The sequence below is a fragment of the Manis pentadactyla genome, chromosome 4 (assembly GCF_030020395.1).
Source record: "Manis pentadactyla isolate mManPen7 chromosome 4, mManPen7.hap1, whole genome shotgun sequence".
Classification (NCBI taxonomy): domain Eukaryota; kingdom Metazoa; phylum Chordata; class Mammalia; order Pholidota; family Manidae; genus Manis; species Manis pentadactyla.
The window spans coordinates 28796626-28818357 of NC_080022.1; the positions used below are offsets into that span (position 1 = coordinate 28796626).

The 21732-nt window shown below is 42.2% G+C and overlaps 1 protein-coding gene across 1 annotated transcript; it reads right to left on the minus strand.

The window, feature by feature from the left end:
• Window positions 1-5: 5 nt before the first annotated feature.
• GNL2 (G protein nucleolar 2) lies at window positions 6-21081 on the minus strand. The gene is made up of 16 exons (XM_036876558.2): window positions 20866-21081; window positions 18932-19016; window positions 17914-18008; window positions 16232-16371; window positions 13404-13588; window positions 11365-11431; window positions 10306-10464; window positions 9633-9746; window positions 6285-6413; window positions 5466-5570; window positions 4529-4687; window positions 4227-4340; window positions 1774-2225; window positions 1359-1435; window positions 764-849; window positions 6-186 (listed from the first exon to the last, which is right to left on the minus strand). Exons 1-16 carry the CDS (start codon window positions 20927-20929, stop codon window positions 34-36), a joined length of 2184 nt encoding a protein of 727 aa, XP_036732453.2. The 5' UTR covers window positions 20930-21081; the 3' UTR covers window positions 6-33.
• Between the last annotated feature and the right edge of the window lie 651 nt (window positions 21082-21732).

Genomic DNA, 21732 nt, shown 5'->3' on the forward strand with positions numbered 1-21732 from the left:
TTGTATAATTTAATAAACAACTTTTTTTAAATGTTACTGCTTATGTTTGAACCTCCTGTGTTTGTGTCTCTGTCCCTCTGAGTCGCTGGTCTTCTTTTTGTTCCTGTTCCTGTTTTTCACATTGTGTGTTTCATAGTAGCGAACGCCAACTTTTCTGGATTGTTGCTGCCGGGCTACTCGTCTCCGCTGTGAAGACAGGGCAACCAATCAAACATTGAAAGTCATAAAACAGGTCACATGCTGCTTCCACAACCACTGGAAAAGGGCTAACAGTGAGGATCCACCTCATAGACCAAGTTTGCTCCTCTTCCACTGTAATTTCTAACAACTCTCATCCAATACATGAATCTTTTCTACTGTACTCCTGACAAGTGGTCCTCTGGACTAAGGCTGAACACTTCTGATCACAGGCTCTTCATTTCCCAAGGGGGCCCACTGCCCCTCTGAAGAGCCCAGTCACAAAGTTGAACTTCACAGAGGGCAGTGATTCCTCTGCCCAAATAGCTCTGCTCATCATGTGTTATTTCCTAGAGGCCACATAAAACCAACAGACTTTTCTAGATGACCTAGCACCTAAAACATATGACACAAACTCAAGGACCTTCACCCAGCAGCTCTTGGTGCTATTTGACCTCAACTATGTCACTTAGGACTGGAGTTCCTTAAATTCAACTCTCAATCATTCATTTTGGAGAGTGGTCTTAAGAAATGGATTTCTCCTTCTACTCTATACCTGGGTGATTTGTAAGACCCAAACACATACTTCCTTAGATGTAGGCATCCTGCGAGTCTTATTCGAATGCTCCTCTTCCTTCTGTGCCTTCCTCTTCTTTCCCCTTTTGGCAGGTGCTGGGAACAACAAACACACACACACACAGGAAAGAAACAGGAATTCACTATTCAAAATGTATCTGTAAATCCTAAATTGGGAATGAGCTTGCTGTGTTGGAGGAAGGAGGAAGGCCTGTATGAATGTAGTGTGGTGAGCAGAGCAGACTAAAGCCGGATGAGGATGGGAAGGTGCCAGACCAGGAAGGACCTTGCAGCCATAGCAAGGTTTGCACTAGTGTCATGAGAACATTCTTGACATAGAACCTGTCAGTCAAATGGAGTAAAGTCCAAAATACATGAACCACCCCAGTACACTCTTTTTAGAGGACGTTCCCTGAATTACCAATTTTATCCCAAGAAACGTGCAGAATGAAAAGCAGTTTGTGTGACAAACAGCATGTGGAACCAGGGTCATCTGCCAGATAGGTATCTATGTGCTGATGGTATGAGATAATTTGGAGATTAAACTTAGATTTCTCAAAGTTCTAAAGATGCAAATCACATTTAAATGATTTAAATAACTTTACCTCTATCTTCTACATCTTCTTCAGCTGTTCGTTCTTCAGATTTTGTAAAAATCTTTTCACTTAGTCCCTTGGATATTCTGAAGCAGGAAAGCAATGAAGCTGGTTAACACCTCCCCCAACTGCCCCAATCACATGCTGACTTGGAGACTGACTACCTCACATAGCAAAGAAGCCCACTCCTCTCCATGTGGTCACCACCATTGGTAGAAGGCAAAACCTGAGTTTCTGCAGCTCCCTGGACATTTGTAAAGACTGAACAACTAAGCCTCTTGTACTTCAGGAAACTGAATTTTTAAATGCACAGGTCACTTTTTAAAATGGCAATACCAACCCCATAAAAATACTGCTCCAATACTCCTAAGCTTCTGGGAAAGGAATGAGCAACCTGTAATTCCTGGGAAGGTGAGACAACTACCTGACTGCTGAAAACTTTTTAGCTTTGGCTTTGTTTAAAAACTTCTGGTATTTTGCAATCTTTTCATCGAGGGCTTTAATAACCGCTTTGGTGTCGTTTCCTGCGTATTCTTCCTGGAACTCTGAGTTAGATTCCTCCTCCTCGTCTCCTTGTGGCTCGGGTTCCTCCTGCTCCTCTGCAGAAAAGCTCTCAAGCTCCTCATCGATATCTGACATCTCCAAAGGAACCAGGTCATCCCCAGAAAACTGAGGCGCCACATTGATTTTGCCAAAGTTCTGTCGAACCCGTGCAAGAATCTGCTGCATTTCTGAGTTGGCGTCACAGTGGCTGTTCTCTTCTTTTCCCTTCTCAAAGACAGGTTCTGACTTTTCACCTACAGTTCCTGTGATTTCCTCTTCTAAGCTGTTCTGGGTTGTTTCTGTGGCAACTTCCAAAGATGCAGAGGATGGAAACTATTCAGGTGGAAGAGGGTAGAGGAGGGGGAGAGAAATGGAATCAAAAAGTAAAAACTGCATTTCTGATCTTACACCTTGCTCTCAAATGAGGTATTCGTCTCCTCAGGACCAAGTGAAAGCACTGAAAACAGTCACATCTGAGTCATATCATTAATCTGTTGTAACCCAGAGCACATTAAATCCAGAATCCTGATTCAAGGATCAAAGGAAATCCTATCTGCAGTTCCAAAGGATGAGACAATTGTAAGAGCAACTAACCATTAAAATCAATCAACTATTAACTGTAGACAGGTGAGACTCTGCACCTCCCCTGAGGATCCTAAGGAATGGGGGTTGTTGGGACAAGCACCCATCAGCACACAGTTATTAAGAACGAAAGCCAAGCTGCACAGTGAGGACAGCGCACTGGTCAGTACAAGTGAGCACTAAGGGGAGGCCCAGAGGAGGCATCCTGAGGGAAAGGTACAACAGAAGAGGGCAGGAACCTCAGAAGGAGGACTGGGAAGGAGCAGAGTTCAGGAGCACTGGAATGACCGGCCTGTTTACATCACAGGGCAGAGGGAAGTACGCCAGGCTTTGCACTGGCGCTTCTCGTATGTAGCATCATCTTTGCAACTGAGACTGACAAGTTAAGTGCTTTTACAAAGGCATGAGTGGCTACGCAAAGAGCTAAATACATCAGGAATCCATAAAATTCTGGAAGTTCTATGCAAAATTTTTATGTACATTTTTATACATTCTTCTTTTAAGGTAATTTTTTTTAGCTTTTGGACTCTCAAAGGGGTTTCTGGCACCACAAAAAGAGAAGAAGGCAAGAATCACAGAGTGAGGAGAACTAATTTATCTAAAAGTGACTCAATAAAGGGGAAGAGTTAAAAGTAACTCCAACATTTCTACACAGGGTTAGAGAGAGCTGCAATGGGCTTCCTGAGAGCCAGTTGTTCACTAGATTAAAACCCTCCAGCGCTTCCCACAATCACCCTCCCCTTGCCCACCCTATTCCAGCCCTATGCCCTCTTTGCAGAACTATGAACACACTGAGCACACTCCCACCTGGGGACCTCTGGGTGAGCTGCTCTCTCTGCCTGGAATGTTCTCTGTAGACATTCATAGGCTCCTGCCTCATACCCTTAAGGTCTTGGCTAAAATGCCACTTCCTTGGAGGCCACCCCTGACCACCTAACATATAAAAGCATTCCTCTGCTGCCCGCAAATCCCTACCCTGCTTTGTTTTCCTCACAGTAACCAGTATGTCCTGACATTATATATTTATCTGTTTACTATCCTTCCCTGTAGTATAATAAAAATATGTATTTGGTCTTTGACCCTAGTTCCTGGCACAAGACTCCTAAAACCCTCTGAAACCCTAAGTAAAGATAGGGGTGTCTTTTGCTATTCCTAACAAGCCCCTTTCTGCCACACCAGAGTTTACGTGAATGAGATGGCTCATGGTGGGGTCTACCTTCAGAGTAGGGCTGGGCACCAGAAAGCCCAAACACTGGCTTACAGATCCAAGCACCAATGGACAATGATTTAATTAACCATTGCCCCCCTAAAGGACGGGGGCTCGGGAGCTTCTGTGTTGAGCACACTGATGCGTCGGGAGGGTAGCATGCCTGGAGAAGGCACAGGAACTGCATGCCACCTCCACGCTATTCCCTGCCCTACGCCGTCTCTTCCATTTAGCTGTTCCTGAGTTGTATCCTTTATAGATTAACCAGTAATCATAAGCAAAGCACTTTTCTGAGTTCTGTGAGTCGTTTTAACAAATTATCAAGCCTGGAAACCCCTGAATTTGTAGCTGGCAGGGCAGAAGTGTGGGTGGCCTGGGAACCCCGTCTGCAGCCAGCATCTGAAAAGAGGATAATCTTATAGGACTCAGCGCTTAACTTAACCTATCCCACAGGAAGAAGAGGCTCCATAAAGGGAGAAAACCAAAAGCTAGCACTCCTAGGTCAGGAACCTGCTTTCTCAGAGGTGGGTCCACCCTGCTCTTACCTGGGGGGTTGCAGGGGGATCTGCATTGGGCGGCTTGACAAAGAAAGGAATCCGGCCCCTCTGCCAGTCATTGAGAACCATCTTACTCACAGTCTGCAAGTCGGGCTCTCCACCCTGAAATGGCACAGAATGATTCCCAATTAAATTCAAAGAACAAAACCACCTCCCAGTTTAGGGGCATTTCAGCTGTCCCATACAAAGTTTCCTACAAAGATGCTTACACAACGCTTACAAGAGAAGATCCATACCACATACACATCTGCAGCACGTCTCAGTCTAAATTCTCACCAACCCTGGTTCACCTTTAACAACTTCCCAGTCCGGAAAGCTAGCTTCTCCAGGAAGTCCTCAGCATTCTCCCATGAATCAATCTTGTATGTCTTGCTGATATATTCTGGCTTTGCTCGTTCAAGTACAGCACTGATATGGTCTTCAGGAGTCTTAATTTTTTCAACTTGAACCTAGGTGTTAATAAGAAACCTCTTGTTTACAACTTTACTATGGAGGCAGTCAAGTTCCATGTTCTCTGTAACAGTATGTGAGAAAAGATTTCAATGCCACAAAGCAAGTGGAGCCTGGAAGGAACTTGTCTCTGAGGTGGCTATACATGGTTGGCTGAAAGGGGCACCACTGAAGGCTGACCACAGCCACAGAGCCAGAACTCAGCCCTAAATCCCTGTTCACCACAGACTGTGTGGCATCCGCAAGTAGTTTCAAGTTGGAATGTTCCATGCTACTAACTTGCAGAAATGGTTAAAAGTCTGCCAATCTCAGGACACAAAGAGAATGGAATAGTTTAAGAAAGGAGGGGAGAAACATGCAGAGGTTGTATAGCCAGCAGAGCTGGTTAAGGTTAAGTGGAATCATTTAAAGTCTTTGGTCGTATTCAGAAACAAGTGAGGAAATGACTGAGTTCCAAAATGACTCAAACCATAAACCCACGAAGACGAATTATCACTAAATATAAACAGGCCCTGCTTCCCTTTGGATCCTGTGTGTAAACTACAAACTCTTTTGTGGGATGACACTGAACAGATATGCCCATGGTTCCACTACCTCCTCAAACAGGCTTAAGTGGAATGGAGAGGCTGCCCTGTTCAGCAGCATATTCCTAAAGTTTGATCAGATGGGCTGACTCCAAACTGCCTTCTGAAAGAGTAAAAAGCAAAGGTATCCAGCGTTCCCCACAGAATACTTCCCCAAAAAGGACAGAGAACCCAACAGGACCAAAATACTCACAACTCCTTTTAGCACAATGTCTGTCTCCGAGTCCTCAGACGGGTAAACAACACCTGGACAGTCAATGAGGAATATTCGACGCATCAAGGTAATATACTGCCAGACCTTAAGAGAGAAAAGCCAGAGACTTCACTGGGTCAAACACCAAGAACCTAATTTCACACACCTCTGATGCTCATGAAGCAAGAAAGTGGGGCAAGGGAGAGAGAGTTGACGAGAAGCAACATGCTGAGAGATGAAGCAACAGAGTCTCTCTTCTACATGGGCCAAAACATGAGGTACTTCCAGTAAGTGTATAAACTGTAATTCCGAGGAGCTAAGTATCTGAAAATAATGCAGAGGCAGGATCTCCATCAGTATCGTGCAGTCACTTCCAGTAACCCCTCCCCTGATTTTTAAAACAAGTCTCTTGGAAGCTTAATACCCCTTGGCCTCTCTTCCTTTTAGCAGAACCAGGCTGCTCCCCAGTCTGTGTTCCTGAGTAAGCCCTCCAACTGCCAGAATCTACCTGAGTTTTCTTTCTTAACCCAGGCACCAAATATTCTTGGGCTAGCTTTGTTTATCAAAGGAAAAGGATGGAGTGACAATTTAAAACAGACTGAAATATGAATGGCACTAACCAAAGCATGCCAAAGCCACACAGTGGCACACAAGGTACTTTTAGTCTCATTAAGCAAGCAAAAGTAACTCCAGCATATTCCAAACTATTATATGGAGACTAAACCCCAAGGATGGTCTTTATTCAAGAGAAACAGATAGAAATCTTCAGGTGCTAAATAGTCTGTGTGAGTAAGTAAGACCCTCTGGAGCCAAACATACCTTCGTTTCACCCGCAATGGGGGCCACGCTGCAAACCTTCTTGGAACGCAATGTGTTTATCACAGAGCTCTTGCCAACATTTGGATAGCCAATGAACCCGACACTGATCTGTTTCTTGTCAGTGTGCAGCTGCTCAAAAAAAAGAATACATACTACATACATGCAGCCATGAATATCCCTGTGGACAAACAGGTTTGCTACTTTGCTAATATAAAAAAAACAGTGCAAAACTGTTGCTATAACTTGACTTAAAAGCCTAGACACATGGCACCTACAAAGTCTGAGTGGGCTGGACAAATACACTTTTTAATAAATCAGAGCTGAGTCACTTCCTCAGTCATCCATGTGAAATTATTCTTCAATGTTTTGGTGTTAAAAACATGTAGGTTGAGAAACAAAGGAAAAAACAGCATGTTAGTCATCAATTCAGAGTATCATCCACTGATAAACTGTCTTCAGGGAAGAGAACCTAGTAGATGCACCAGGTGGCAATCCTATGACCCACCACTCCTTTCTTCTGCCCAATACATTTTGTATTTTCACTGCCAAAAATAAACAACAAAAGGGCAAAAAAGCAACCTCAAAAGTTAGACTTAGGAGGTGAAAGGCTCAAGAAGGCAGAGCTCAAGGAAAGAGTCTACAAATGGATGGGGGTTTCTGGGCAGGGATGGCAGGCTGAACATTCATGCCCACCTTACTCCCTCCACAAACTCTACTAGAGTGACAGCAGTGGAAATTAACACATAGAAACCCATAAAACCAAACATATAAAACCAAAGAATGAGCTGAAGATGAGGCAACAAAAACTGACATGCAATGTTAACAAAACACCAGCAGCTAGAAAGTAGTATCCTAACTTGGCCTACTATAAAATATGAAAGCTAAATAGCTACAAAGGTAGAAAAACAAAAAATCCAGCAAAAATATTGCCAAACAGTCACAAAAGGCCATGGGAATTGGCAGTACAGATATCTCTAAGGGTAGGACAGAAATTCAGAAGACTGGTGGAAAGTCTAGAGAGACAGTCCCACTTCCCCACCCCCTCCCTCACTCAGCATGAACACCCAACTTTGCTACCCTGGAGCCTTAGGAGATAATGATTTGTTTGAAACCCTGAATGTCCAAAAATATCTTAACTTTCAGGCCTGAAAGGAACCCTAGACTTAGAGATACCAGTAGCTGAAGGCAAGTGTCCTCAGAGTGATTAATTAAAAGTCTGAATATTGAATAGTCACACCCCTTCCCCAGGCTCCTCCCACTGAGTTCCCACAGCCAGACTCACACACCCTCAAGCTGCAGACCGGAAGACTCCTTTCTGGGGAAACTCACAGGCCCAAGAGTAAAGACCTACAGACATGGACATCTAGGATACTCTCTGACAAGATACCGGGTTTCTATCCAACCGCCTTACAGTGAAGTCTATCATTCAACAAGCCCACCCCCTGAATAAAACTATTGGCTTTTTGTTTTTTTTTTATCAGTGGTTCACTCTTACATATGAATGGAGAGCCAAGAATAACCAGACATCTGAAGCATGCCTCTAGTAGAAAACAAAGAAAAACACGTAAGAAACTGGGAAGAAAGAGTCAACAGAGGGAGGGGAAATTTTTAAAATAGCACTATCATTACTATTCCCAGAGAGAACCATTCCCAGGGAAACAACAGGTGAAAAGGGGTAAGGCAATTCAGAGCTAAACAAGAGCTCTCAGATATTAAAAATTACAAGTGCAAGGCAAAATAAATTTTGCGATAGAACAGCTAATCAAATCAAGGAACTTCCCAGAAAATAGAGCAATATGTCAAAACTGTACTGAAATAAAGAGAACGTAAGAAACTTCAAGAATTAAACCAGGAGATAAAACCTAATTCCTGAACAAGAACAGAGATGGGGAGTGGGTTTCCAAGAAATAATAAAGGGACCATATCAGACTGAAAGTCCCATCCAATGCCCTAGCTCTCTGAACAATAAGACCTCTCTTTATGCACATCACTGTGAAATTTTAGAGGATTTTTTTTTAAATATCTTATCCACAAAGATTAGAAGTCAGAATGGCCTCAGATTCCTCAACAGCAACATCAGAAGGCAGAAGACAATGCAGAAGTCCCTTCAGTATTCTGAGGAGAGACAGAGTGAGGGTAGAAAAAAGGTATTTCCAGAATGCGAGGTCTCAAAAAATGTTCCTTCTAAGCACTCCTTCTCAGGAAGCTTTTGGAAAATATCTTCCATCAGAAGGAAGGAGTGAACCAAAGAAGAAGAGAAGGGATCCAACAGAGGAAAAAAGCCACGGACACTGTCAAGATGATGGCAGAAGGAAACCCGAAGAAGAGACTCTGCAGCGGGCTTGGGGGCAGCCGGTCTCAGCTGGACAGAGGCATCCCAGAGTTCTAAAAGCTTCAATTCTGCCAGAGGATTTGGTGATCCATTAGTGACAAATAAAACAGAGCTAGTTAACACCAGAGAACAGAAAAGGGTCTAATAAAGAGGAATCAGAAGCACAGCCATGTATGGATCAGCTGTGACCGTTATTTTACAGTCATAGTAACGTTAACACTGAATGAATAATTTAACCAAATGACACAGGATGACAGGGGAAGCATGTGTGGAGGGAGGATGGCTGTAAGAAACCTAATCCTCATTTTCCATAGTAGGAACTTAATAAAGATCTAAAAGGGGAAAATAGGGGGAACCAAAAAACAGAATCACAAGCATGTATTAAAAATATGGAAGAAAACAGCAGAAGTAACAGCTATAAGTTGAAAGCATTTGCTTCTGGGAAGTGGGGAAGGGTGGGACAGAGGACATGTGTCTTTTGTTAGAAGCCAGGTAGAATTAATTCAATCCACAACACAGAGTTGCAGGTACAGAACACGAAGCTCTGAGAACATCTGCTAGGGCGATCTGGTTTCAGGGCTTCCCTGAGGAACTGACATCTGACCAGGGATCTGAAGCTGGAGCTTGGCAGGGTGCCTTCCAGGCAGAGGGGGTAGACACTGCACAGGCCCCATGGGCAGAGGAAGTGTGGTGGACATGAAAGCCCAGGGTGGGGAACCAGAGAGCCTGGGGAGGCGGTCCATCCTCAAGCAGAGGCAGAACCCTCAGGTGTCAGGGATATGGCAGAAAGGGAAGCAACACTGGCCAGGGATGGAGGCAACGGCTGAATGAGAAAGTATTTCAGAATCCCTTGTAATCCTGAAGCTCTGCGAACTTTTATCTCTCTAGGATACATACTTCTCATTATCAGGATGCTGGACATAAGGTTGGTAACTTTCTGACACACACTGGGAAGAGAAATCCATACATAAACCAACAGCTAGCAACCCCAGGAGAAGCAGATCAGGTTTCAATACCTTTCCAAACTGCCGTAGGAGTTGAATAAATGCTCCTTTGCCAAAAGGGTTAGTAAGGCTTGCATGGAAAGCGAGTGTTGGGTAATCCTGGGAGAGAACAGCAACCCATCGTTTCTAGAGGGAGGAAAGAAAAGATGCTGGTAAATGTAAGTGCTAACTTGTTTACTTACCACACAGGAAGAAAATCAGGGCTTGAACTGCAGGACTGTATTACAAATACACAGTTGTCTGAGGACAATAGTAGCTATAATTCTTTCAAATGTTTGTTTTAAGTATAACAGTTAATGCTTTGTTGTTTGTCTTATAAACACAAACAGTATTCCAAAAAATACCTTCATGTAACTAAATGCAGTCAGCGTAACAGTGCATACCCACCGTGGCTATGTCAGCTGCCTCCTTCTGAAGGGGCACATATCATATCATTCATTCTGTGGGGCACTGGAGCCACCCCACGACCAGCCATTAGAGGATAAAAGGTAACTGCCTATTGGCTACGAAGCACATTGCAGTTTATTTTCAATGAGAACACTTCAATGGCTACAATCTCAAGAGTGCAACACTTTAATGTCTCAAATACTAGAAACCATGAAACAGGTTTATTTATGGATAACTCAAAGCCTATAATGAGTTGAGTGGCCTAAGTAGTCTATTTTGGATTAGCAGCTCTACTTACGGTTGCCCAGGTTGGAACAAGGTCACATTTATTAAGAACAAAAATGAGATGTTTCCAGGGTTTTTCCTTTTTCAAGTAAGTTTCAACGTGAGGGGAACGGGTACCCATTGGATCTCTAGCATCAAGAACTTGAACTACAACATCTGATGAATCAATCACCTGCAATTCGAAGAGGCAAAAATCATTTGCTATCGTACAAGGGGAAAAAGAGATGCAATTTACAGGAACCTAGGGAAAATAAAATAAGTGACATCAAAACCATCTCATGAGGAGAACAAGCTGTAGTCAATCTAATGCCTGTTAACGAGAAGTCAAGAGAAGTTTTTTCATCCTGTGAGTTTTTAAGACTTCAAATAGGGAAACTAGCTTAGATGACACTCATCTTATTTCACGACTACTTGCGTTACTGAATGCAATCATTTACTTCTTACACAAGTGCCTACTCTTGTAGGTTGTGCATATTTTACAAAAACCTAAAATATTTAGCTTGCCTTCATGGTTCTACTTTCCTATTACGTTACTGCTTAATTATCTGACTATGCTTGATGGTCCTGTTATCGAGAATATTACTAACATGTGGACAAAAACTCAGCCAGTTGAAGAGCACTGGACCAGGATTTGGGATACAGAGAGACTCTTGTAGTGACCAGGTGGGTGAGCTGGACAAGGTATTCAACCTTTCTAGACATGTGTTCTCATCATAAAATGAGAGGGCTACACTAAATAACTTAAATATTTTCATGTAGCTCTAACCATATATGATAAACAGGAATATCATTTTAGCAGATAATCCACAGGAATATTCATGGAGAATATATGAATGGATGTAAAGTAGCTGTTAACTATTATCCAAGTAATGAAAAAGTGCAGTGATCTAGAACAATGGCAGTACGCGGATGGCTACATCAACCTTGGTTTCTTTGGTTGGGGAAGGAAGATACAATGGGCAGCGGAGTTTGTACTGCATTTAACCGAACTTCAATATATCGAAATCAATTTTCTCATATAAATCATGAAAGGCAAAGGAACCACTCAATGGGAGAGAATTCAAAGTCTTACCTTATAGAGCTCACCCCATATTCTTTTGGACTGTCCCTTTTTATAGATCTCTTCTTGGGCTTCATTTCTAAATAAGAAAGCACCCAAAGTAAGTAACTGAAGCACTAAAGATTAAAAGGATGTTTTAGGAAAAAGTTAGCCACATGCCAAAGGAAAAGGGTATCAACACTAGTTGGAACTGGACCAAAACCAAATTTGATTTAAAAAAATGACTATATCCAAATGTCCATCAACAGATGGATAAAAAATGGATTAAAAAAAAACCAATGTAGTATTGTTCAGCAATAAAAAAGAATGAATGAAGTACTGGTAACATGGATACCCAGACAACATCACACTAATGAAACAGGCCAGACACAAAAGGACAAATACTGTATGACTGCATTTCTTTCAAGTACTACTCATGAGATCAGTCAAGCTCATAAAAGACAGAAAGTTAAATGGTGGTCGCCAAGGGTTGGGGAGACAGGGAATGGGGAGTTACTGTTTAATGGGTACAGAGTTTCAGTTTGGGACGATGTGTAACAGTTCTGGAGGTGGACAGGGGTGATGGTTGCATAACCATGAGTGTACTTAATGTCCTGAACTGTACACTTAAAAATAATATTAAAATGGTAAATGCTATGTGTATTCTACCACAACAGATTTAACTTATAGAGAAAGTGAGTAATGAGGCCACATGTCACAGAGAATTATGAAAAGGGATTAGCAGGACCTGAACCATAACCTATACTCCATAGCTCCCATGGGAAGGGAAATTTTTCTGACAAGGCTGAGAATCTATTTATTAGCCTCAAAGGCATTTACCCAATGTCTTTGAAACAAAAATAGTATAGTACCTTTTGGAGACGGAAAAAATTCAAGTCGGGAAAAGGATACAAAGCCCAAATGATTCTAAGAATAAAGAACTTGCTTTGCTGCATCTTTTTGCTTGGCGGCAAATGGTCTGACACTATTTCCAGGAGACCCAAAGCTGGCCATGGGCTGCCAGCAGCACTCGGCTTACTTTGCTGCAGTCTGGACAATAGTTCAATGCTAACGTACTTAGGAGATGTGAGGGAGAATGGAGACAACTAAACTGGTAAACCCTTTCTGGTGGGTAATGTGGCAATGGCCTATCAAAACACACATATACTCTTTGATATGGTAATACTCCCCATAAGAATTTATCTTTGGGGAATAATTAAGGATGAAGAAGATTTAGCCACACTGATGTTTTACTCAATACTGTTTACCATAGGGAAAAACTATAAACAGCATCAATGTCCAACAGTGGAACTAAACAGTGGAACGAAGTACTCCTCTGACATTAAATGTTACATTGCTGTTGATTAAGTCCTGATGTGGAAATATATTCTGAGTACTTTAGAAAAGTATTTAAAATAAAAGGCAAGTTGAAATAGTCTTAAGGTGGTATAATTATAAATAAAAATTGAGTGTAAGTAAGATCTAGAATAATACATTTATCAGTGACTGATTCTTGACTTTCTTCTGGGTATGAACCCCATGAGAATATGATGAAAGTTATAAAGCCTCCTCTTCGCCCTCCCCAAAACATACATAAAAACAAACTCCACCACATTTATGCATGCACACTAATTTTCCGTATTATCTTCAGAGGGTCAGAGAAACTTCAAAGGCCATCCATGGACTGAGCTGAAGTGGTCCAGAGACTGTGGTCAAGGAAGCCCTCCGAGTCACCACAATATTAAATGCTTAACATACACAGTGGGATTATGAGTTCTTTGCTGTATTTCCAACTTAACTATATTTTTTATTTATCTATGACAGAATATACTGCTCTTATAATGAAGAGGAAAATGTTACTTATTTATACTTTGGGGATGAAGAAAGAGACCTATAGTCAACAAGCCACCTCAAATTATTTTCATTCTGGCCCCAATCAGCTAATTTTTCCAGGCTAAGAGAAGAGGCTGTGAGTTACATCACCAAATTTCACAGAGGTAAAATAACCATAAAGGAAATGTTTTGTTGCAGACAAACCAATGAGAACACCTGCATGGCCTGCAAAACCATACCTCACACCGGTGTCTTCAGTCACCAAATCCTGATCCTTGCCCTGGTCATAGCTCTCAGTGCATGTTTCTGCATTCTCTATAAGAGACTGCACATCACTCACAAATAAATTTGGTCGCTTCCTCTGTGACTTAGGGCCAAATGTAGTTTCAAAGCTTTCTGTATCAAGAATGTGCACCTTTGAGTTCTTAAGAGAAAAGAGAATTACAGTTAAAATGAAGGAAAGCACAAAGTTAAAAACCCACCTGGGGAAGTTTTTCTACTTTCATTTTTCTGAAGTTCAACCCATACCAAAATCGACAACAGTCTGGCTGCAAATCAGAAATGCTTATTTACATAGCAAAACCACTTGTTTCCCATTCTGAAGTTCTGTAAGCTTCCTTGGAGAAAGGCAAAGATAATACAGAGAGTCAAAGCAAGTATGAATAGTTGTGTAAGACTTGCCAAATCTCTGCTTTATTTCATTTATCATAAACTTGAGTCAAATGTAATTTAGGCTGCAATGATGAAAATTAACTTATCTTTCCTGACCTTTTTTTTTGAGCTTTCAAACAAGTGCATAAAATTCGCCAAATTCACAGATTTTGTCAAGGACAATCATACTCAAATTTGTGTTTTTTTTAAACCAACTGTAAATGCCAACTTTTTCTTGGAAGTTAACTTCTTTCATGGCTAAAAGGAATTGCTTGTTTTGTAAGATGCATTTTAGTTTCAGATAACATTTTCCCTAATTTAGGTAACGTTTTTATTAAACGCACATGGCAAGTCTTCAGATGAAAAACATCTAGCAAAAGTCCAAAATAATAGTTTAGATGTGATAAAAGGAACCTGATACTAACTAGAACTTGATGTGCCTGTAAAGGAGTTTCGGGCATAGGAATTTTTGAAGCAGGATGAAAGTCAAAGTTTGAGTTAGGATCTATCACGTAACAGAATGTTAACAGCCGGCAGAGAGTATCCTCAAAAAACTCACCCTCTGCCCCTAAGTACAAGCTCCTTTGTAAGCACCAGCTACTAAACACCAATGACGGAACAACCCCCATGGCTTCTGAACTTTAACAGATCTCCCCTCCAACTTCTGAAGATCCTTGAGTTACTACCATTGGCTTAGATCTCTAACCCATCCCTCAGTGTAGTTTTACTTTCTACTCTTCAACAAGGGAAAATCCCAAACAGAGAGGTGGCACTTGAAATGGGAACTAGGTTCTAATGTCACTGGGAAAATTATGATCAATATTACCTTTGAAAATCTCTTCTATAATCTATAAAGTACAGTACATGTGGGTTTGTGCATATAAACCTGTACACTAGTAACTACAACACAGTAATATGCAGTATACAATAAAGAACACATACAAAATCAGTTATGCTAGTTTTACTGTATTGCTACAGGACAATAATTATCATGCAAAAATAGCTGAAGTGCAAAAGTGAAAAACCTATCTGATTTGATTCCACTGTGCAGCAATCTCAGGATTAGATTTTATAGCAAATAGTAGGTATCACAATAAAATAGGGAAGGTTTTTAAAGGCCAAAGCAGAAAACTCATCATTACTTTGAATACCTATCTGCATGAAAATACAAGCTGACTGCTACAGCTGTACACCCCCATTGCACAGATCACCCCGTTCCACAGATCATGGATTTCAGCACTGAATTTTAGAAGCAATGAATTACTGGAGTGGGCAACAAAGCAATCATCCACAGAACCTCTCTGTTCTCATCAACAGGATTCAATCACTTTTTAAAAGATAGCTTTAGGGAGAAGAGACAGAGAACAAGGGAAATGAGCAAGTTGTCTGTGGTTCATGAATTACACTCATGTGTTTCCCTGAAAGAAAACAGTCATCCCACTAATAGGTGCCATTCTTCTAGCTCGTCATAAAACAAAGCATAATTGACAAAACCTGAGGCAATACTCAGGCCTTGATTTTTATTTTGTTCTGCAAGTAAACAATTTTCTTTGAACTGTTTAAGCCATGTATGCATGTCAATGCTTTCTTCCCCTTCTTAGGCTGAAACTGAAGCTTATGTACTGGCTACATTTTTGGGAATTATTATTCAATGCAAGTAAAAACATGCAGGCAAACATTAGGCCATTTCTTTGGTTTTGTATGAAACTCATTCCACTCAAGCCAGATTCAGTCCTAACTGTACCTCAACTTCAGTGATTAACAACCAATCTGACCAGCACCCTTTCCTTCCTGAAAAGATTCTCGAAGGATCTCACAGAAGCTGAAAGTATGCAACACCAAAGGTGTTCCTCCTACCAACCCAATCCTAATTCTATGCTTCCCCGAAGTCTGATAGCATTACTACTTAAACAAGTTTGCCCACCCAAAATATTAAGTCATATTATAATAATTAAATTAATAAATAAAATACTACTTTTTATAGTATTAGTAATAGCTATGATCTATGCAGCTTTAATTAGGTGACATGCTATGTGCCATGTGCCAAATGCTTTCTTCTGCATACAATCACTTAAGGAGGGGGTTTATCTTGACTTTATAACCAGAGAAGTGAAAGCTCATGAAGACATCTACCTACAGCCACACTTAAAACAGGCTAGAGCAAAGATTAAAAGTGCCGTCCCACTCCAAAGCCTGTGTCTTGCTCCACTAGGCCACTGCACCACCCTGACAGCATGCAACTCACACTAACAAAGTGTGAGACCCCTAACAAAGGTGAAAAGTCAAGTCTCAGAAAGGTCATCAGTACTGCATTAAAGCCACTACTCTCTACAGGAAAACAAAAGACAAATATATCAGAGAGGTATCTGCATGGAGTTTGCCAAAGAAATTCCACAGGGATATTCCTCCATCTTACATGAGGCCGGATTCGATCATGGAGAAGAGACATGGGCAACTTGCTTTGCTTCATGACAACTTTGTATGGATCCTTCATAACTGTTTCCATTTCCTCTTGAAATTTTTGTAATGACGACTGCTTAACCACACGTGTGTTTCCTGTTTTACAAAATAATGTTGTCATTTAATAAGTAAGTCCTTTTTGCTTCTGCATTCATTTTTCCAATGACAAGAGAGAGGTAAGATTTTTAAATTGCCTCACCAGAACACCTGACTGAACATCCATCCCATGTAGCCATTTTCAAACTTAAAAGAGGAAAAAAAAAACAAAAACCTTTGTCTTCTACACTTACATGCTATGAACTAATCTACCAACCCAGACACAGGGTTTTAACAGTTTTCCAAGACCAATTTCCTAACTGGATGAAACTGAAAAATAAACCTCACTGAACAGAACTGAGATTTGACAAATGTCCCACTTCCTGCTAGATCTGGGCAAGAAATCTGGAGCAATAACAGCCTATCAGTTAGTATACAGAGAATCCTGACACAGAACCTAAGAGTCATAGTTACTGTTTTTAGGGTGATGCGGGTTTGAGGGACTATGAAATGAACCAGTAAATCCAGACAAGGGAACAAAAGGCAGCTACAGCACTCTAGCTGGACAGCACCCATAAGTGGGCGATCCTGAAGAACATACTCAATAAACAGCATGTTGCAGCACAAATGTGAAACTCCAGCTTCATCAGACTGCGATGGTGGCAATGACGGCAGCTGATGCTTGTACTGTACCATGTGCCAGGCACTATTCCAAGCACTTTACATGTATTTGCTCATTTAATTACCACCACAGTCCTGTGAGCTGAGGAATCTCATGAGCAGAAACATGAACAGAACATGCTCATGCTCACAAAATGGCAGGACTAGAACTCAAAGCCAGGCATTCTGGATCTAGAATCACAGAACCTGGCCACCATGCTAAACGCCTCTCTAAGGAGCTTTCCTTGACACTTTTCTGTTACAGTTCCCTAGAGGGTATCCCATCAAAAGATGTTAAGAGCTCATCAAAGGAAGTTGCAACCAGCCTTGTGTTTGCTCGAGCACAGAGAACAAATACCAGGCAAACAGTGGCATCTCACCATCTGATGTGCTCACACACCTAGTGGGGGCTGAGGGAAAGCCTGAAGCCCAGACTGAAAGGAAGGCCAAGTTTCCAAAAGAAGCCCAGGTCCCTGTGTGACCAGACACTATTCACTCCTGGGAAGGACCAACAAGAGGTCCTCCATTGTCACTCCGTTCAAACACCGCACCCTTAGAAAAAGGGTTTCTGAGAACTTCAGGCTAACTCACTTGCTCTGCAAGTTAAAGGCACCTCTCTGACAGTAATCTCTCCCGGCAGCCAGAAATTAAGAGATGAGAGTCCTAAGGTCTGTGCATGCTAGACACTAAGGATGGACTGATCTGTTTGAGAGGGTTCACCAACAAATAACAAAGATGAGCTCTTTTCAAAAGGAAGTTATTTATGAAATCCACCCCTGGCACCTTTCCCACAGTGGGTACTTCTCATCTCATCCCTTCCTCGTATAAGCCTTGACAGTTCCACAAACCCCAAAACTTCTGCCTTTTAGACACCTGAACATTCTGTCCTTTTCCATACAGCACACAGTTTGTAGAGCACACCTAACAGAGGACAATACTCACCAAACCATTTAATATTTGGCTCCACTCTCGCCACTGTGCCAGAAGCCACTGTTGATTGATACTGCAGAGGCTTAATTACTTTACCACGGCTGTTCCTAAAGTGAGGAAATAACAGATTCTGGTTGACAAGAGAAGAAAGTCAACAGCAAAGTTTAGTTTACAGAATACTCTTCTCATTAAAAGAAACTTTTTTTCCTCCTAAAATTATCATGAAATACAGATTTCAGTAAACAAAAAGTACTGGCACATTTGAAACTGACTGCCCAAAAGCCATTTAACCTCTTGCAACAGAGCACGTAATGATTTCTGCTAAATGAAGAACAAATAATGCTGATATTTTTAAATCTGTTGTTTGTTTGCTTTTTTGTTTTAAAAATCACATACTTGAGTTTTGGAAATTATTTGATGGCTGGTTTAAATGAATTTTAAGTAGAGGGTGATTATGCTGGAACTCAAAATTCTAAAACAAACTGCAGAGTAGGTGACTAAGACAGATTAAGTTCATTGACGTGTGTTTTAGACACATCTTTTAGAACGCATGAAGAATCTAATCACCAAACAAATTAAGACCAGTTAGCAGAATGCCACACTCAGCAAGTCCCTGTGGTAGAGGCTGCCTCAGCAGAACTCAGAACTCAGAAACTCAGTAATGCTGTGTTTCTGAAGTTTGGTATTAAAAAAGTTTTCTGGCTGCTTTCATGACTACAGTCCTATATGCTTTGTAAAGAAAACCAGATTTCTATCTGATGGATACTTAACTTGAGATCAAAGGTGCCATTTGTGGAAGCCGAAGCTGTGAGCAATAAGACCTCTAACCATTATAGAGTATTACAACACAATCACTCTCCACCACCCACTACCTATGTTTTTAATTCATAATTTATCATAACGCACATATAAAATGATACTACTCCTGTTTGGGGACAGAGGAGGTGGGGATATCAAAGGCTTAACAGGCCTCAGCTACCGGTCAAGAGCATGAAGGAAAGGGGAAGGGATGACAGTGCCCAGTGCTCACCTGAGCTCCCTTTGCCTGTACATATTCAGACGCCGGATTGTGGCCCGGTCCCTCATGTTTTGGCCTCCTGCTCCCTGTACCCGATCTAGGAAAGACAGCAGAACACACTGTTTGATAACCAAATCTAAGTATGGTCATTGCTTCAATCACACCAATTCGTTCACTCAAAGCAGGCAAGCTGCCACCTCACTGAAAAATCTCTACTTTCTCCATGTGTTGTTCCAACAAAATTATTACTACAAGCTACCTGTTATCACATAGTTGACCTACTCTTTGATTCTTGGTATGACTGTGTTAATAGCTAATGTATTTGAGAATTATGGCACTGTGCTTCCCACGTCACAGACATCATCTCATGTAATCCATACAATAGTCCTACACAGAGGGATACACTATCCCTGTTCTGCAGGCTACGATACTGCAGCACAGTGGTCAGACACCTTACCTAAGGTCACTCAGCTATTACATGGCAGAGCCAGACCTTGCACAAAAGCATTCGATCGCCATCTGAGCTCTTAACCACTAAGACACCTATCTCTAGGTCTCAGTTTAACAAATACTGGGTGCCTGTACAAGCAAGGCACCACAGAGACTATAATTCTGATACACAAGTGTTCCTAATATACCAGATTCTTAATTTCTTAATGTTTGATTTTGGTTTAACGGCAAGATAGGTAACAATTCTTGCCTTAAATCTCACAGAGAAAAAGAGGGACAAATACTCATGGTAATACTAGCCTAGCTTTCCAATTTGGGATTCCTTCAAATCACTTGCCTATTACTGAGGTGATGTAGTAGAAATAGGGCTAAAATCACAGGGCTGGTGGCTCCACTACTCACTGACTGTACCAACTGTAACAAGCCACTTCCCGCATTTTAGCTCAGTCTCTCTATCTATAACATCATTATCTCAGAGGGACTTTTTAGGTCTAATGTTCTAAGACTCCAGTCTACACAAATTGATTAATTTATCAGCAATCCAAAGAGAACATTCAATTTGATGAGTTAAAAGTCATCAAAATGACTGCCCTTGCACTGTTCACCATGTAAGAACTTGTTCGTTATGCTTCAGAAGATTGGAGACTGTTGAGAATTAGGCTTGGGGTTGATTAATGATTGTGCATTGAGTCCCCTATACAGAATTTTATTGTTGTTAACACCATTTGATCAATAAATATGAGAGATGCCCTCTCAAAAAAAAAAAAAGTCATCAAAAACTTTAAGATAATTAAAAACAAAGCTTCATTAATCCTGAACGTAAGGGACTCCCCTAAAGGTTATCTTGTTCATCCTGTACGTGGAACCTCGACAAAACCCTCCAAAAACATCTTTATTGAATGGTCATAGTTATGTATCTAGAGTTTTCTATGCCGTTCACCAGATGGGATGACTCCAAGAGTCAAATCTACACTTCCTTTCTCATTTAAATGGTCAAAGCTAAGGCGGCAGGCAAGCATGGTCAAGTGTAAAACGCCAGTTGGTCAGCCTACACCACTTTTAATCTGACTTTACCTACTTTACTTCTAACAATTCCCTGAGTTGGAAAACTGGAACCATACAAGACTGAAATATACTGGGGGAGGAGCCTACCCACCTGACCCACACAGGAAACACAAATGGTCAAATTTAACTGCCCCTTCCAACTCAGAGCTTCCCGGTCTCTGCACCTCACAACTGGAGCCGCCCCAAGGCTGCCGGGCCTGAGTGTTCCCTTCCCTGACTTTAGATCTGGTGCCTGCCCGCTAGCCCTGACAGACTTCCTCTGTGCCTCCGAATAAAGAGGCACATCCCCCTTTTCACCCCCAATAGCCACTAAGCTCGAGATCACTCCAAGCAGTGCCACCCGGGTGTCCCTCCTTCCCATCGGTCTCCTCGCAGCCCTCCTCCGCAAGCTTTCTCCAAGCTCCACCCTCCGCGGGCGCCGCCGCGCGTACCGGGGTTTGTGCTGGCGTTGGAGGGGTTGATGGTGCTCCGTCCTTTGTACTTGGGCTTCACCATCTTGCCAACCGGACAGGGACCGGAGAGCTAGGTCCGGCCTACGTCGGGTAAACGAGCTCGTAACTTCCCAGGTCCGGCCGAAGTGACCAGGGTGATACACGGACCACGTGCGCAAGGACTGCGTCGCTTCCGCTCGCGCTCCGCCTTCCCCCGCGCGACTTCCGGCAAACGCGCGGCGCGCGCCGCCGCGCTCCAGCCCCGCCCCCTCCCCGCCTCTCCGTGGCCGCCTGACGTCGAGACTCCGCCCCTCCCTTTCCCTAGCAACCGCAAAGCTGCCCCTGGCCCGCGACCTCCCAGTTACACTGGACTCCCGGCTCAGAGCTCCTCGTTAGGTCTACCCCGAAGCGTAGACGCCTCTTCCCAGGCCAGTGGCACAAGCTTAATGCAATTATCTTCCGAGTTTGTCCTCTAAGCCCTTACAGAAGTGGCTGACCACACAGCGGCCAAATCTCAATCAGATCTTGTCACTCTTCTCCTTAAATTCAGCAGTTTATCATGACCATTAAGAGAGAGAAACTCAAACTCCTTGCCATCGCTAGAGAATGCTGCCTAAGCTGGCCTCTGCCTATTTATCTGACCTCATTTGTACCTCCCTCCCTCTCACTATTCTGACGTCTGCACTGGATGGTGCGTCTGCTCTAGTCATTCCTTCCCTGAATCCTTGTATAGCTAGTTCCCTTTGTTCATTCAGTTCTCAGTCAAACGTTACTGTAGGGTTACCAAATTAAGCAAACAGAAATATAGGACACCCAATTAAATTTGAATACAGATAAATGCTAAATAATTTTTAGTATAAATATGTC

Bases quoted from the DNA above. Each gene is read 5' to 3' on its own strand.
- GNL2 (XM_036876558.2), bottom strand. From the start codon at position 20,929: ATGGTGAAGCCCAAGTACAAAGGACGGAGCACCATCAACCCCTCCAAC. The intron at 2,226-4,226 runs GTAAGAGCAGGG...CCACCTGAATAG, and splicing joins ATCCCCCTGCAACCCCCCAG to TTTCCATCCTCTGCATCTTT. The intron at 187-763 runs GTATGTGTTTGG...CTGTCTTCACAG, and splicing joins GGATGCCTACATCTAAGGAA to CGGAGACGAGTAGCCCGGCA.